We start from the raw sequence: 13436 nt of genomic DNA, 5'->3' as shown, positions 1-13436 counted from the left end.
AACCTTCATTCTATGCAAAAATGGAACTGTAAAAGTGAATAAGCAAATAGGTAATGATGGAAAAGAAACACTTAAAAAAAAAGAAAACACAACAAGGGAATGTGATTTAAGTGGATAAAGTCTAATGAATATTTCTAAGTTAGCATTAGATTAGATTATGCATGGAATAATCATATTACTTTCATTTTGCAATGTTTACAATGAGGACTTAGAATCACTTACATCCTACGAAGCAAATACTTTTTATTAAACTGTCAGACAATGCAGTTAAATGCATAACTGAGAAAGCACATAGCTCCTCAATGGAATAGCACTCATACACTACTGGGCCTTACTTTATAAATATAGCATACATTTTAGTTTAAAGTTTTTGTTTAAACAAAGTTTAATAATTGTTAAGAATACGAATTTCCTAACCAGTAAAATGATTCATCAAGTAGGAGTACTTACCCACCTTAACTACCTGAGTTTGATCCCTGAAAGCCACACAGTAGAAGAAAACTGACTCCCAAAAGTTGTCTACTGACCTCTATACATGTGCCACAACATAAGCATAAAACACACACACACACACACACACACACACACACACTCAGAAATTAAGAATAAAGAAAATGAGTTCAGTTTCCAGCATCAGACAGCTCATAATCATGCCAGCTCCTGGAAATCAGAAACCTCCAACCACTTCAAGTACCAGCATACACATGCACATACCTGCATATAGACCCACACACATATGCATGATTAAAAATAAATTCTTAAAGAACAAAATAAAAAAGCATTTATAAAGATATAATATCCTTTTTCCCATTCAAAATGATTGTTTATTTCATCATCATGTTCATTTGATGTGTATGGGTATTTGTCTGAATGTTTGTCTATTCACCACACATATGTTTGTGACCCCAACCCACCCCCGCCATAAGAGGGTGTCATATGCCCTGAGATTGGATTAGGGTGTGAGCTGCCTTGTATATGCTAAGAAGTGAACTGGGATCTTCCAGAAGAACAGCCAGTACTTATTTACCTCTACAACCCTGAGAAAATTCACTTTCCAAAGTTCATCTAACAATCACCTCCTTCCAAACAGAAATAGTCTCATGAAACAAATTCTTTCATCTATACTCACTAATAATAATATTGCTCATTTTCCATGTTGAAAACATTCAGTAAATTGCTTTCAAATGTATAGTTTCTTCTAGGGATGCTAAGGGGTTTTGATAACAATTAATTTTGTCAAGTACACTGTTCACTGTCACCATTTACTTACCAGCATTACCTGTGACATCACAGCCAGAAATATCTCATTTAAATAAATCATTTTCAATGTTATTGACCTTATAACTGAAAACAAACTTTCCTCTCCATCAACTTTTCTGGCTGTCCTGGAACACATTAAGTGGACTGGCTGGTCTCAAACTCAGAGAACTACTTGTCTCCGCTGCCAGATTAAAGGCATGTGCCCTTTAAGCCTTGAAAACCAACTTTTGATAAGTAATTCATGTAACAGACACTCATTATTTATGTCATGATGTTACTGCTAGTAAAAGATTCAAATCTTGCCGATGAGAAATCACTTCTTTGCTTTGCTGAAATAGCCAAGTTGGGAGTCTACTAGAAGACAGCAATCCCAACTCCTTAATCAAACAATGTAAGCACACTGTTAGAATGCAATGTAACTGTTAGGCTTGGCAGCACACGCCTTAAATCCCAGCACTAAAGAGAAAGAGGTAAGTCAATCTTCCCAGCCAGCAAAACTACACAGTATTTGTCTCAAAAAGACAAAAGTAATGTAATAAAAACGCAAATGTAAAAATAAGAGCTGTAATCAAAGTGCAACAGGCTCGCTCAAGCCTGAAAATACCAGAACCTTCTCCCCTAAAAGCCAATGACCAAGAAACTCAATAGTGAGCCTCAGTAAGAATCTTCTAGATAGAAAGCGTGTGGAAAAAAGTTACATCAAAATAAATGACAAGTTACAGACAATAAGGTTGAAATACAAATAGCTAGAAATCAGTGTGTTGGGGTTGGTGAGGTAAAGCAGCAAGAGCTCAGAGATTTGGGCAGACTTAAGGCATAAGAAACTGGTATGATGACTGTGTGACCATAGCACTCATGATACTAGGGTGGTAGAGCTGCTTCGAGTGTGAGGCCAGACCAAATTAAATTGTTTTCTAGGAAGTAGGCTAACAGAATGATACCCTGCCTCGAAGGAAGAATAAGCTAAGAGATTGAAAATTATAGAAACACAAAGTGTGCTATGGGATTAAATATGACAAAATGCAATAGACACAAAAGAAAAGAACATCAATTCATTATTTAAACTCCAAATATCAGCAACTAATTAAGAGTTATTTAATTAAGGAGTTCTTGGAAGAAGCGTGGTAATGAACACTCATTCATGCACAGCAATAATGAACTGGGTACAGTGCCCATGCCTTTAATTCCAGAACACAGGCTGAGGCAGGACGACCACCAGTTTAAGGCCAGCCTGAACTATGAGATCCTAACTCATAGTTAAGAGATGAAAATACAAAGTCATTTGAATGCACAGTAGCCTGTTGGCACATGCCTGTAACACCAGTGCTCGGGAGGTGAGAGGAAAGGTGAACTTGAGTCCAGCCTGAGCTATATAATCAGACCCTAGGTCAAAAACACCAAGGGCCCACATGTAAGAACCCTGACTTCAACTCCTCCATCAAGGGAGACGAAGGGCTTTCAAGACACACAAGTCAACAAGCTTCACTCATTCAATTCAGGCCACTGCATGCCAGGCATATATGAAGGTGCTTCAATAAGGTGTCTCATACCACAATTGTGGTCCTGACCTGATTCCCATAAAGAACTGATAATTTCTATGTTCTACCCTTTCGCTTCTGATAGCTTCTAAGTGGCTGTATCATTTCCACAGTCCAAGGCTAGACTGTAAAAAGCACTTCCTCATGTTTGTTGAGATACAGTTGCACTTAGGAGCTGTGAAACTGCCATGCAAATCAAAGTACCTCTATTCAAAGTGAATTCCAGATTTTAGACCAGAGAATATTTACATTAACTTTACTGAAAATATGAAATCTGAAGCTTTTTGATTATTAAGTCCAGAGGTTTCAGAATCTGGCCCATTTCAGGTTTGAGATCAGATATGTTACCATACTTGAACAAATAACTGTCCAAGGGGCAGCTCTAGTCTTCAAGGCTGTCAGACATTAGGAATGACTAGAGAACTTTCTTAAGGCTCTCTCGGGCCCTACCAGGGAGGCCCTAGACATCACACAGCACAGACAAGCCGACCTTCCCATCTGCATACTGAATCCACACAACCCAGAAGCAAAATAGCAACTGTTTTTGCCACTCATTTTAGCGGAGCTTATGTATCACGAATAACAACAATGAGCAATGTGATTCTCTGTGACTAAATCTCTACTTCTGAGAAATGAAGATAAATAATCCCTTCTGTTAGACTCAAATTTAAAGGAAATAAATGTGATTCGCTTATTATTCAGTACAGTACTTCTGACATGGCATAGGCTCGATAAATCTTAACCGGTATCACCATCAGATAATAACAGATCAGAACTGCCTTCTGTATAGCTATCCTAAAAGTTAACATAGACATTAATGATAAATAAAGAATTATGACCCAGAATCAATTTCTGCTATATTGTATCTTCTCAAATCACACTTTTGAAAACATCTTCAACTGCCTAACAAAACTTTTAACATTCCTTAAATGAGAAAAGCAGATTTAAGAAATTAAAAATATTTTCATATCACATATTAAAATATTAAACTGTGACAAAATAGCATGTTTGGCTAGAATTTAAATGCAACAGTTCTAACAAACAGACTTTAAAGCAATGTTAGCAATGCACTCCTATACCATCCAAAAGGAAACTTTCCTATTATTTTGTGCCCATAGCAAATTCAGAATCAGAGATAAGGGTCTTCGATGTTCGGGGTTGTTTAAATAACATTAACTGTACCTTTTTAGCAGCATTATAGTGGTGTGTATACATAATGTGAGTGTGGCTATACTCATGCAATGTACAGGAAGAGATCAGAGAGGAACACGGTAGAATAATTTTTCTCTGCCTTTATATGGGTTCCACGGATAGACCTTAGAGAGACCAGCTTGGATGAGCTATCTCACGAGCATAAAATTGTATTAGTTTTAAGCTTAAAAAATGTTTATTTCTATTCCTTAAAGCAAACACACCAAGGACAAATAGCAAGGACAATTTTCACTCATTTGTATGCTCTGACAAAGCCCTCCTCTGAAGCCACACCATCAAGCTGCTATGCTACTGCACATGTGCACAGCCCTTACCTCTTCGATGACGTCAATGATATCCCCCACAGTCAGTTCCAGTTCGTCCTCATTTTGTGGAGAGTAGTCAAAAAGAGCTCTACACTGACGCTTTTTTGTCTCTACAAGAAATTATTTTTTAAAATAGGTTAAGAAAGATCTTTTTTAAAAATAACACCTTTATTCACATACTACAATTATATGATGTGTAAGAAGGAAAAAAGCAAATGATACAAACAGCTAATCACGAGCAACACTGGGTGGTTTTTAAACACTTCTCCCATGACATATGTTCACTGCCAGATCAAGTGTAATGCTTTTTGTAACAGAAAATATGGATACAACCGATCCCTCCAATTACACAAAACTATCCAAAACCAATTTTTAAGACTACAAAGACATTTTGACAATAAAATTATTGTAAGCAAGTCCCTCCCATAATGATTTTTCAGATTACTTATTGATGAAACCTTATGAATATTTAAAATATACCTCTCTTAAGCAGTAGTTAAAGGGAAGGCAAAATGGCTGAAGAGAAGCAAGCACTCAGCACTCACTCCCTGCCCAAAAGAAGGGGGAGGGGGATGGAACAGGAGATAAGGAAGGAGGAGGCAGGCTGGCAACAGGTAACAGATGCACATTCAGATGACAAACAGCATTCAAACACAGAAAAACAAATGCCTTGTAAAGTCTACAGCTGCAGAGTAAAAAATGAAAATATCTCTGCAGCTTGGAGCCCTTTGCCCTCTGAAGGGATAAAGGTAAAAAAAGAATCAGAAAACTATCAGCACAGACACTAGCAGTCCTACCTACATACTAGGATTCTCACAACCCTGGAAGCTTACATTCTAAAGAGAATCTGAAATATACCCACTAGTTCCCTAGGATGCTGTAACCAGGAGGCTTCTTCATAACATGACTTTCTGAATCTGGACACCCATGTATCAGGGGATCAGACTTGATCAAATGTACCAAAAGAAAGGTATGCTGGAAGAATCCGGTATAAGAGATAGAGTGGAGGGCAAGGTGTTAAGTCACAAAAACTAAATGATTAGGGAGCCCACCAACTAAGATGAGGGTGCAGTTAGTAACAAGTAGATTTCTCTCAGCTCCACACAGGAGGTTCCTGTCTCTAACAAGATGCAGAGCTCCAAGACTATTCTCAACCCACACAGGTACACTGGGGCAGTAATGTCTATGCAACTGAAGTCACTGGTTCACAGCTAAAGTTGGCAGAGAAATTGTGTCTGAATGTGTTCTTCTTTCTCCTACATTTCTGTCTGTACCTAAAACCAAGCTGCACAGTTCTAACTGCAACCAATCCTGCAATACTCCTAGTAGAGGGTACAGAGAAAGCAAAGTCTGTTCTAAGCAAGCACGCACACCAGGAGAGAAGGAATCTGAAGTCTCACATCTGAATGACATGCCTATAGCATCAGAATAGACAAGTTTAACTTTCTGCTTCTATCACTAACTACTACAGGATCCGCTGTGATCTTGTACAGTCACACACAGTGGCACAGCAGAATGCTTTATTTCTGTTCTAACCTTCCTGAGAACCACTAGACTTGTACCAATCCCTGTTCACAGAACAAACATTTTGGACTCTACATAATTACTAGAGCTGCATATTCAAATAAGAGCCAGTATAAACAGTGCTTGAGAAAATCTCCGTTAGCAACAAGGACTACCTCTCCCATGGTAGGAAGGAGTTAACACCACATAGGACGTATTCCACCACAAAGCCTGGACTGCTCAGTACCTCTACTCCTGTGTCACCAGTAAAAGTGGATCTCTCCAGTTCTAATCCTAAACGTTGGTTGTGCTAAACCTCCATAATCACACCAAAAGAAACTCTTCAGGAGTAGAGTGACAACATTATAGTACCAGCTAGAAATAACCTCAATTCTACATAACAAACTACTACCCCTAAAATTTATCTCCAGTGAAGTAAGGAAATTACTCATTTTACCAGATACACAATCTCAGTAGAAACTAAAAATATGAAAGACAAAGTAAATCAGTGTTCTTCAAAATGGCAAAACTCTGCAAGACTCAAAATATACTGAAGATGAAATTCCAGATAAAGAATTAATGTCAAATAATTTAAGATGTTTTGTTGTTTAAGCTTAATGAAATCCAAAAAAAAAAAAAAAAAAAAAAAAAAAAAAAAAAATACTGGTGAAATGGTTAACAAACTTTAGAAAAACAAAGCAACAAATGAATGAGATGTCATCAAAGAGACAGAGATTTTTAAAAAGAACTAACAGGAAATCCAGGAAATGAAGAGTTCAGGAAATCAACAGAATATATCTGAAAACCTCAACAGCAAACAAAGGAAGAAAATAAAAGTATCAGAACTTGAAAATCTGATTTTTGAAGTAACACATTTAAACTATAAAAACTAAGAGTGGAAGAACATGAGATATTTGAAGGGCATCATTAAAGATCAAACATGAATGCCACCAACATATTCAAACATGCATGCCATCAACATATTCAAACATGCATGTTACCAACATATTCAAATATGCATGCCATCAGCATATTCAAACAAACATTTTAAAAGAGTAAGATCAAAGAAAACCAAATGAAATAGCAGAAATTTTCCATAATTTTGGGAAAGGCATGCATAATCAAGGACAGGATCACTATTTAACCTCTAACAGCCAGAAAAGATACTCTCTACAACACATCACATATGTAACCTGTCAGAGGGACACCACAAGAAAGACTTAACCCTCACAGGAGAAAAATGGCCGATCACACTTAAGGATAATCTTATTGGACTAACAGTAGATTTATATACAGAAACCCTGAAGGCCAGACAGGTACAGCAGGTATGATGGTTGAGCAGTGACTCAAGAGTTCAAAGTTTACAGTACTTAGAGCCTGTCTCAAATAAACAGTAAATACCAGAAAGACATCAACTGAAGGTTGGCTTCGATACAATTATAGCAGGGACAATTTCAACACCACACTGTCATCAATGCACAGACCAACTGGTCACAAACCAGAAGAGAGAAGTGGAAACATACATTTCTTCAAGATAGGACTAGAAACAAGTGGACTCTGTCTCAGTATCTCCATCTTCAATGGAGGTTAGCCATTAATGGCTTTGAGCAGATGGATACAGATTCCCTGCTTTTCCCAGTACTAGGCAGGTGGATTGGTCCTTAAAATTTAATCTTTTGCCTCTTTCTTTGAAAGTGATGCTGAAGGCCAGCAAGATGGCTCAGCATTGGTAAGCAAGCATACTTGCCACCAAGCCAGTTTGATCCTGGAAAGTGGAAGGCAACAGGACTGGAGAAGGAAGAGCTGCTTTTCCCCTACTCTCCACTGAATGTCAGGGCAGACCAAAGAGTAGCTACACTATTTTTACTTTCCTGGATAAGCATTATTCAAATATCTTTCTTAGTGGTCCTATGATCTTTAAACATTAGGTAAAATAAATATCATAAATATTTTTCACTACTTAGCTATAATATTTCCTGTAGGAATATTAATATTTTAGAGTCCACGGTATAATACTACATTATCCAGGAAGCATTTTTCTACTAAGCTAAGAAAACAGACCTTTTAAAATAAGAAATAGTATTTTACTAACTACAAGCATCCGAGTTCTCAATTCAAGCCTGGTACCAAGCACCTTTTTACACACTGAGCCCTGCTGCCAACCACAATGTTCAAATATATACTGGCCATTTAATTTTATGCTCCCGAGTCCCACCTGACTGCCCCTGAACTTGTCATCCTCCTGCCTCAGCCTCTTTTCCTTTTGATCATCTCTGAATAACTTACTTAAAAACCTGAAGTAAAATTTTATTTTCACCTATGTGTTTCCATTTGTCAGAGAATGAGTCTGTCTGTAAAGAAGCTGAAATATATTTTAGAGTTTATTCTTTTAAATGTTTTACTCAGCTTGCTCATAACTACACAGTGTCGGATTCAGATGTGTTCATAGATGTGCACTAATTACATCCAGCTAGCCCGCACTCACCACGGGTCCTACTAATCCTTCTCTATTCTGTTTTCAAGTCTGTTCTGCTACATATGGCAGGATTTCATTCTTATTTTGAACCAAATAATATACCATTACATACTTAATGTGTTATTGTCTTTACCCCATTATCAGTTGATGGACATTTAACTGATACTATAATTTAGCTACTGGAAATGGTGCTGCTTAAACACAGGCATATATGTGTCTATTTTAGTACACTGCTTCCTTTCTTTCTGATATACAATCCAAGAATACTGCTGAATTTATGGTACTTTGATTTGTTTGTGAAAGGGTCCTGGTTGAAATCCAGACTTATGCTGAACATAGGACCAGTGGTGACTCTGATTCTCAAATAGGCTTGAGTAACTGAAGAAGTGGTTTCCGGGGTTGGGTGGTTTGGGGAGGTGTGGCCTTACTGCAGGAAACAGATTATGGCTTCTCTCTAATTCCAGTTCCCAGTCTCTACTACTTCATGCTTGGAGTTGAGTGAGTTCTCAACCTCTTCTTCCGGCTGCCATGATTCCCTGTTATGAAGTCTTAACTTCTAGAGCTCCAACTCAAAATAAACTCATTCTTAAAAGTTGCCTTTGAGTGTAGAACTGTATTATATTAACAGAAAAGTAATAACTTTGCCTAGTTCCAGCTGAATAATAGAATAATAGGAGTATCATTCTACTCCTATAATATCCGTAGTCAGCTGGGGGAAAAAAAAAACAAAAGAAAAACAAAAACAAACAAACAAACAAACAAACAAAAAAAAAAAAACAGAAAAAGATAAGACCCAGCTATCACCCCACCTCATGTCAGATACATGTATCCAGAGGGGATGTTCTGTTTTAGTATCCATAGCTTTTAAATTTGTCTAGCCTGTGCTACAGAAGAAACATTGACTTTTCATACCCAGAATTAAGAGTTATGAAGTTTACAATGGGCAGAGATCATAATAACTCTTCTGTTGGTACAGCTCTATGCTATTCCACTCTACTATTTGTCACCAGTCTCTAGGAGGTCAGAGTCCAGGCCCACTAAAGTAACTAAAACAGTCCAGATGTTACCAGATCTCAGGTAAGCGTAGTTAAACAATTTGTAGGCTGGCAAAATGACTGAGCAAGTGAAGGCACTTCCTCTGAGCTTTACAACCTGTGTTTGATTCCCAGAATAAGAGAGCACCTTCCACAAGTTTGCACATGGACACATGGACACACACTAGGTAGGTAGATAGGTATGTGGGTGGGTGAGTAGGTGGGTGAGTAGGTGGTATGTAGGTGGGTGAGTAAATGGGTATGTAGGTGGGTGAGTAGGTTGGCAGGTGAGCAGGCTGATGGATGCAAGAACATGCATTTCTAAAATTATCCGCTTATTTATTTCTCAATAAATCAGACTGAACATGGAATTTAACAGGTTTTTTTAAATGTTAAAATATTTACTATCCATTGTCATAAACAGTGTAATCATTCACACATGTTTAATGCTTTGTATTTTTAAATGGCGGTCCTTGAGAATAGTATTGTTGCCTCTTTTCATTTTTAAAGATGTTTATTTTTATTTATCTTATGAGTACACTGTAGCTGTCTTCAGACACACCAGAAGAGGGTATCAGATCCTGTTACAGATGGTTGTAAGTCACCATGTGGTTGCTGGGAATTGAACGCAGGACATCTGCAAGAGCAGTCAGTGCTCTTAACCACTGAGCCATCTCTCTAGCCCTGTTGCCTCTTCTTAAATGAAATTAAAGGGGGAGGGGGACTCAGTAAATTTAAGTGATCGCAGGCCATAAAGGTGATTAAATTTCTACAATTTAAGATATGTTGGCATAATAACTCTGCAGGTGCAATAGTGGTATCCATGCCTTGGTGATAACCAACAACTCCCTAATTGAACTTAGGACCCATTTAGCAAGAGGGATACAATATGCCTGGTACTGATAAACCTAAGTACTCTGTGCTTCTGAAATCATGGTTATTGGAAGACAATCTACAACCACTAATTTATTAGACCAACATAATCCCTGAAAACAATCCATAAGCATCTGTCCTAAAGCACAGATAAATGTAGTCCTCACCCCTCATCAACGAAACCTCTTTGCAATAGACAGAGACCTCTAGAGAAAACTGCAACCAATCAAAATGCAGAACTGTGGAGCCCAGTCCCAATGGATTCATGTATAGAGCCCAGAACTTAAGGCTCAGGAAACAAGGCAAAAGATTTTAAAAGCCAAAGAATCAAGGAGTTTGCAGTGAGATTTTGTCTTATTAATATCAGCATCTACACCAGTGAAATCTCATCAATATGGCCACATGGACATGGTATGAACATATATATACAAGCATGCAATAACATGAATTTGAAACAATGGAGGAGGGTACATAGGAAGGTTTCAGGGAGGAGAGCAAAGGGAGAAGTATTATAATTAAATTACAATCTCAAATACAGACAAAAGAAAACATAAAAAAATGTAGGATGGGAAGATATCTCAGTGAGTAATAGTGCTTGTTGCCCAAGCCTGGCTCCCTGGACTTAATCCGTATGGCCCATATAAAGCTGGGGAGAGAACCAACTCCACAATATTGTCCTCTGACCTCTGTACTCAACACCCACACATATAATGAATAATTTTTTAAAATAAGATATGGTACTCCTTCTGTGTCAATTTCTTCCTAATGTATTTGCAGATAAAGAACTTGTCAGAGGACTGGAGACATGGCTGAGAAGTCAAGAGCACCGACTGCTCTTCCAGAGGCCCTGAGTTCAATTCCCAGCAACCACATGGAGACTCACAACCGTCTGTAATGAGATCTGGTGCCCTATTCTGGCCTGCAAACATATATGTATTTCTAAAATACATGTATATTAAACAAATAATTTTAAAAAAAAACTTGCCGGAGCAGGAGAATCACATCTGGGGCCTATTTCAAAAGAAGAGGTAAAAAGAAAAAAACTAGCAGATACCTCACCATCTAAATAAGTACTATTAAATACAATCAATATATTAATCATTCAGAGACAGTAAGAGATAAGCCCGAGATCTTCATTTATAGCTTCTGTATAAACTACTACCAGCTAGTCTGCTGGATCATTAATGTTACTGACTTGACATTACCAAGCATAAAAACTGTGACAATCATCAGCACATTAGAGTAACTTAAGAGTTTCTGCAGTTGGCTGCAGAAGTCTGAACTCATCTTTTTGAATTTATGAACAATCATAAATATCCTATTTTGACATAACAACGTAAGAAAGGAATTGTCTACATACTCTTCTTAATAGCTTTGGTTTGTGGATGTGGTTGAATTCCTCCAGCAGGAAGTCCAAAAATGCTGATTCGCTGTACGAGGCTCGCCACATTTCCATGCCTTTCCCGTTTGATGGGCAAATTGTCATCCTTGGGTTCTGTCTCTCGCTTAATTTCCTAAAAGGGGGAAAATTGGTAAAAAAGAAAAGTTAGGTGTATCTTATTCAAGTTACATTTGTTTTGTTTTTGTTTTAATGTAGCTTAGTTTAGCCTAGTCTGGAACTTACTATGTAGCCAAGTTAGCCTAGAACACGCAGCCATCCTCCCACCCTAGCACACGCTTGGGCTTCTCAAACCTCTTTGCAATAGAGACCTCTAGAGAAAACCCAACCAATCAAGATGCAGAGTTGTGGAGCCCAGTTCCAATGGATTCATGTATACAGCCCAGAACCTAAGGCTCAGGAACATTGCAGAATAGAAGGCAAAAGATTTTAAGAGCCAAAGGATCAGGGAGTTTGCAGTGAGGTTTTTTGTCTCTTAGTAATATCAGAACAGGGCTAGAGAGATGGCTCAGTGGTTAAGAGCACTGACTGCTCGCTCTTTCAGAAGTCCTGAGTTCAAATCCCAGCAACCACATGGTTGCTCACAACCATCTCTAATAGGATCTGATACCTTCTTCTGGTGTGTCTGAAGACAGCTACAGTGTACTTAATATATAATAAATAAATAAATAAATAAATAAATAAATAAATCATTTTAAAAAATCAGAATCTATAGCATAAAGTCTCATCAATATGGCCCCCTGAACATGGTATAAACAAATATATACATGCATGCAATAACAATGAAAAGCCAGGCATATCTCTGAATTCATGACCAGCATAGTCTACAGAGCAAATTCCAGGATAGCCAGGACTACACAGAAAAACTACAAAACCAAAAAACACACAAAAACAGAAATATGGGAAAGTGTATGAAATATTACTAGAAGAAACAAAAGACCACATAAACATGAAGTCATGTCATATACCATGGTTAAAAGCTCACTATGAGAGGTCCTAGAGGGGGCTTCAGTCGATGCCCAGGCTTCAGCCTCTGTCTCACTACCCAAAGTCATTAGGCTTTAGTTCACCTAACATAAATTCAACAGTGAAAAGCAAATCATGATACCTTTACAAAGCAACCTCAGGTTTGGTGAGACAGCTCAGTGGGTGAAGGTGTCAGCTGCCAAGCCTGACAACTTGAATTCAATGTTCAGTGCCCACAGAGGACAGAGTTGACTCCTACTGAGACAGTAGTGGGTAAGAGGCAGCAAGGCACAGGGAAGAAACACAAAAGGCAGAATATGAACAACCTGACTGGAAGACAACACAGAGCAAAACTTCTGCGAAACAGCAGAAGCGAGAATGTGAAAAGGTCTTAGGGTCGTAGAGACTAAGGACACTGAGGCTAGAAGAAGGCTGACGATCAAAGGCTCTGAAATACACTACTTCAAAGACGGTGGGACATGGCTGAAACATTTCCACAATACAAAAATCAGTACATGCAATATAAAGGCAAGCGTACAGCAAGTAGGGATGACTGACAGCTGAATGTGCTTTGAGTCAATGACAGAGCAAGCATTTGAAAGATTCAGATATTGAGAATCTTAATTTATCAGCTCCAACTCAGATAAGAGAGAATTCAAATGATAGTCACGACCTGGCTTGGGTAACTTGCTCAGAAGACACTGCCATTCACTAAGCAATGATCACTGGCCGCTGCTTACTCTCACCCCTTGACAGAGCTCTACTTCAAGTGTCAATCAACTCTAGTTATTGTCTGAACTATGTCTTGTCTGAATCTCCCAACAGGGACTGGGAAGTTAAGGGAAGTCCAGGGCAAGATCCTACTATATA

At 38.2% G+C, this 13436-nt stretch overlaps 1 protein-coding gene across 1 annotated transcript in view; it reads right to left on the bottom strand.

Annotated features, from left to right (window-relative positions):
* Nucleotides 1-13436, bottom strand: part of CD2AP (CD2 associated protein) — a 78994-nt gene that overhangs the window by 41292 nt on the left and 24266 nt on the right. Inside the window, exons 3-4 of the mRNA XM_080917078.1 lie at nucleotides 11562-11715; nucleotides 4325-4425 (exon numbers count right to left, since the gene is read on the bottom strand). Of these exons, the coding sequence (XP_080773204.1) occupies nucleotides 4325-4425; nucleotides 11562-11715 (255 nt within the window). The remainder of the gene's footprint in view (nucleotides 1-4324; nucleotides 4426-11561; nucleotides 11716-13436) is intronic.

Source organism: Micromys minutus, assembly GCF_963924665.1.
Source record: "Micromys minutus genome assembly, chromosome: 5".
Lineage (NCBI taxonomy): Eukaryota > Metazoa > Chordata > Mammalia > Rodentia > Muridae > Micromys > Micromys minutus.
Note: the sequence above shows the minus strand (reverse complement) of the source record. Positions and strands in the feature narration are given on the sequence as shown.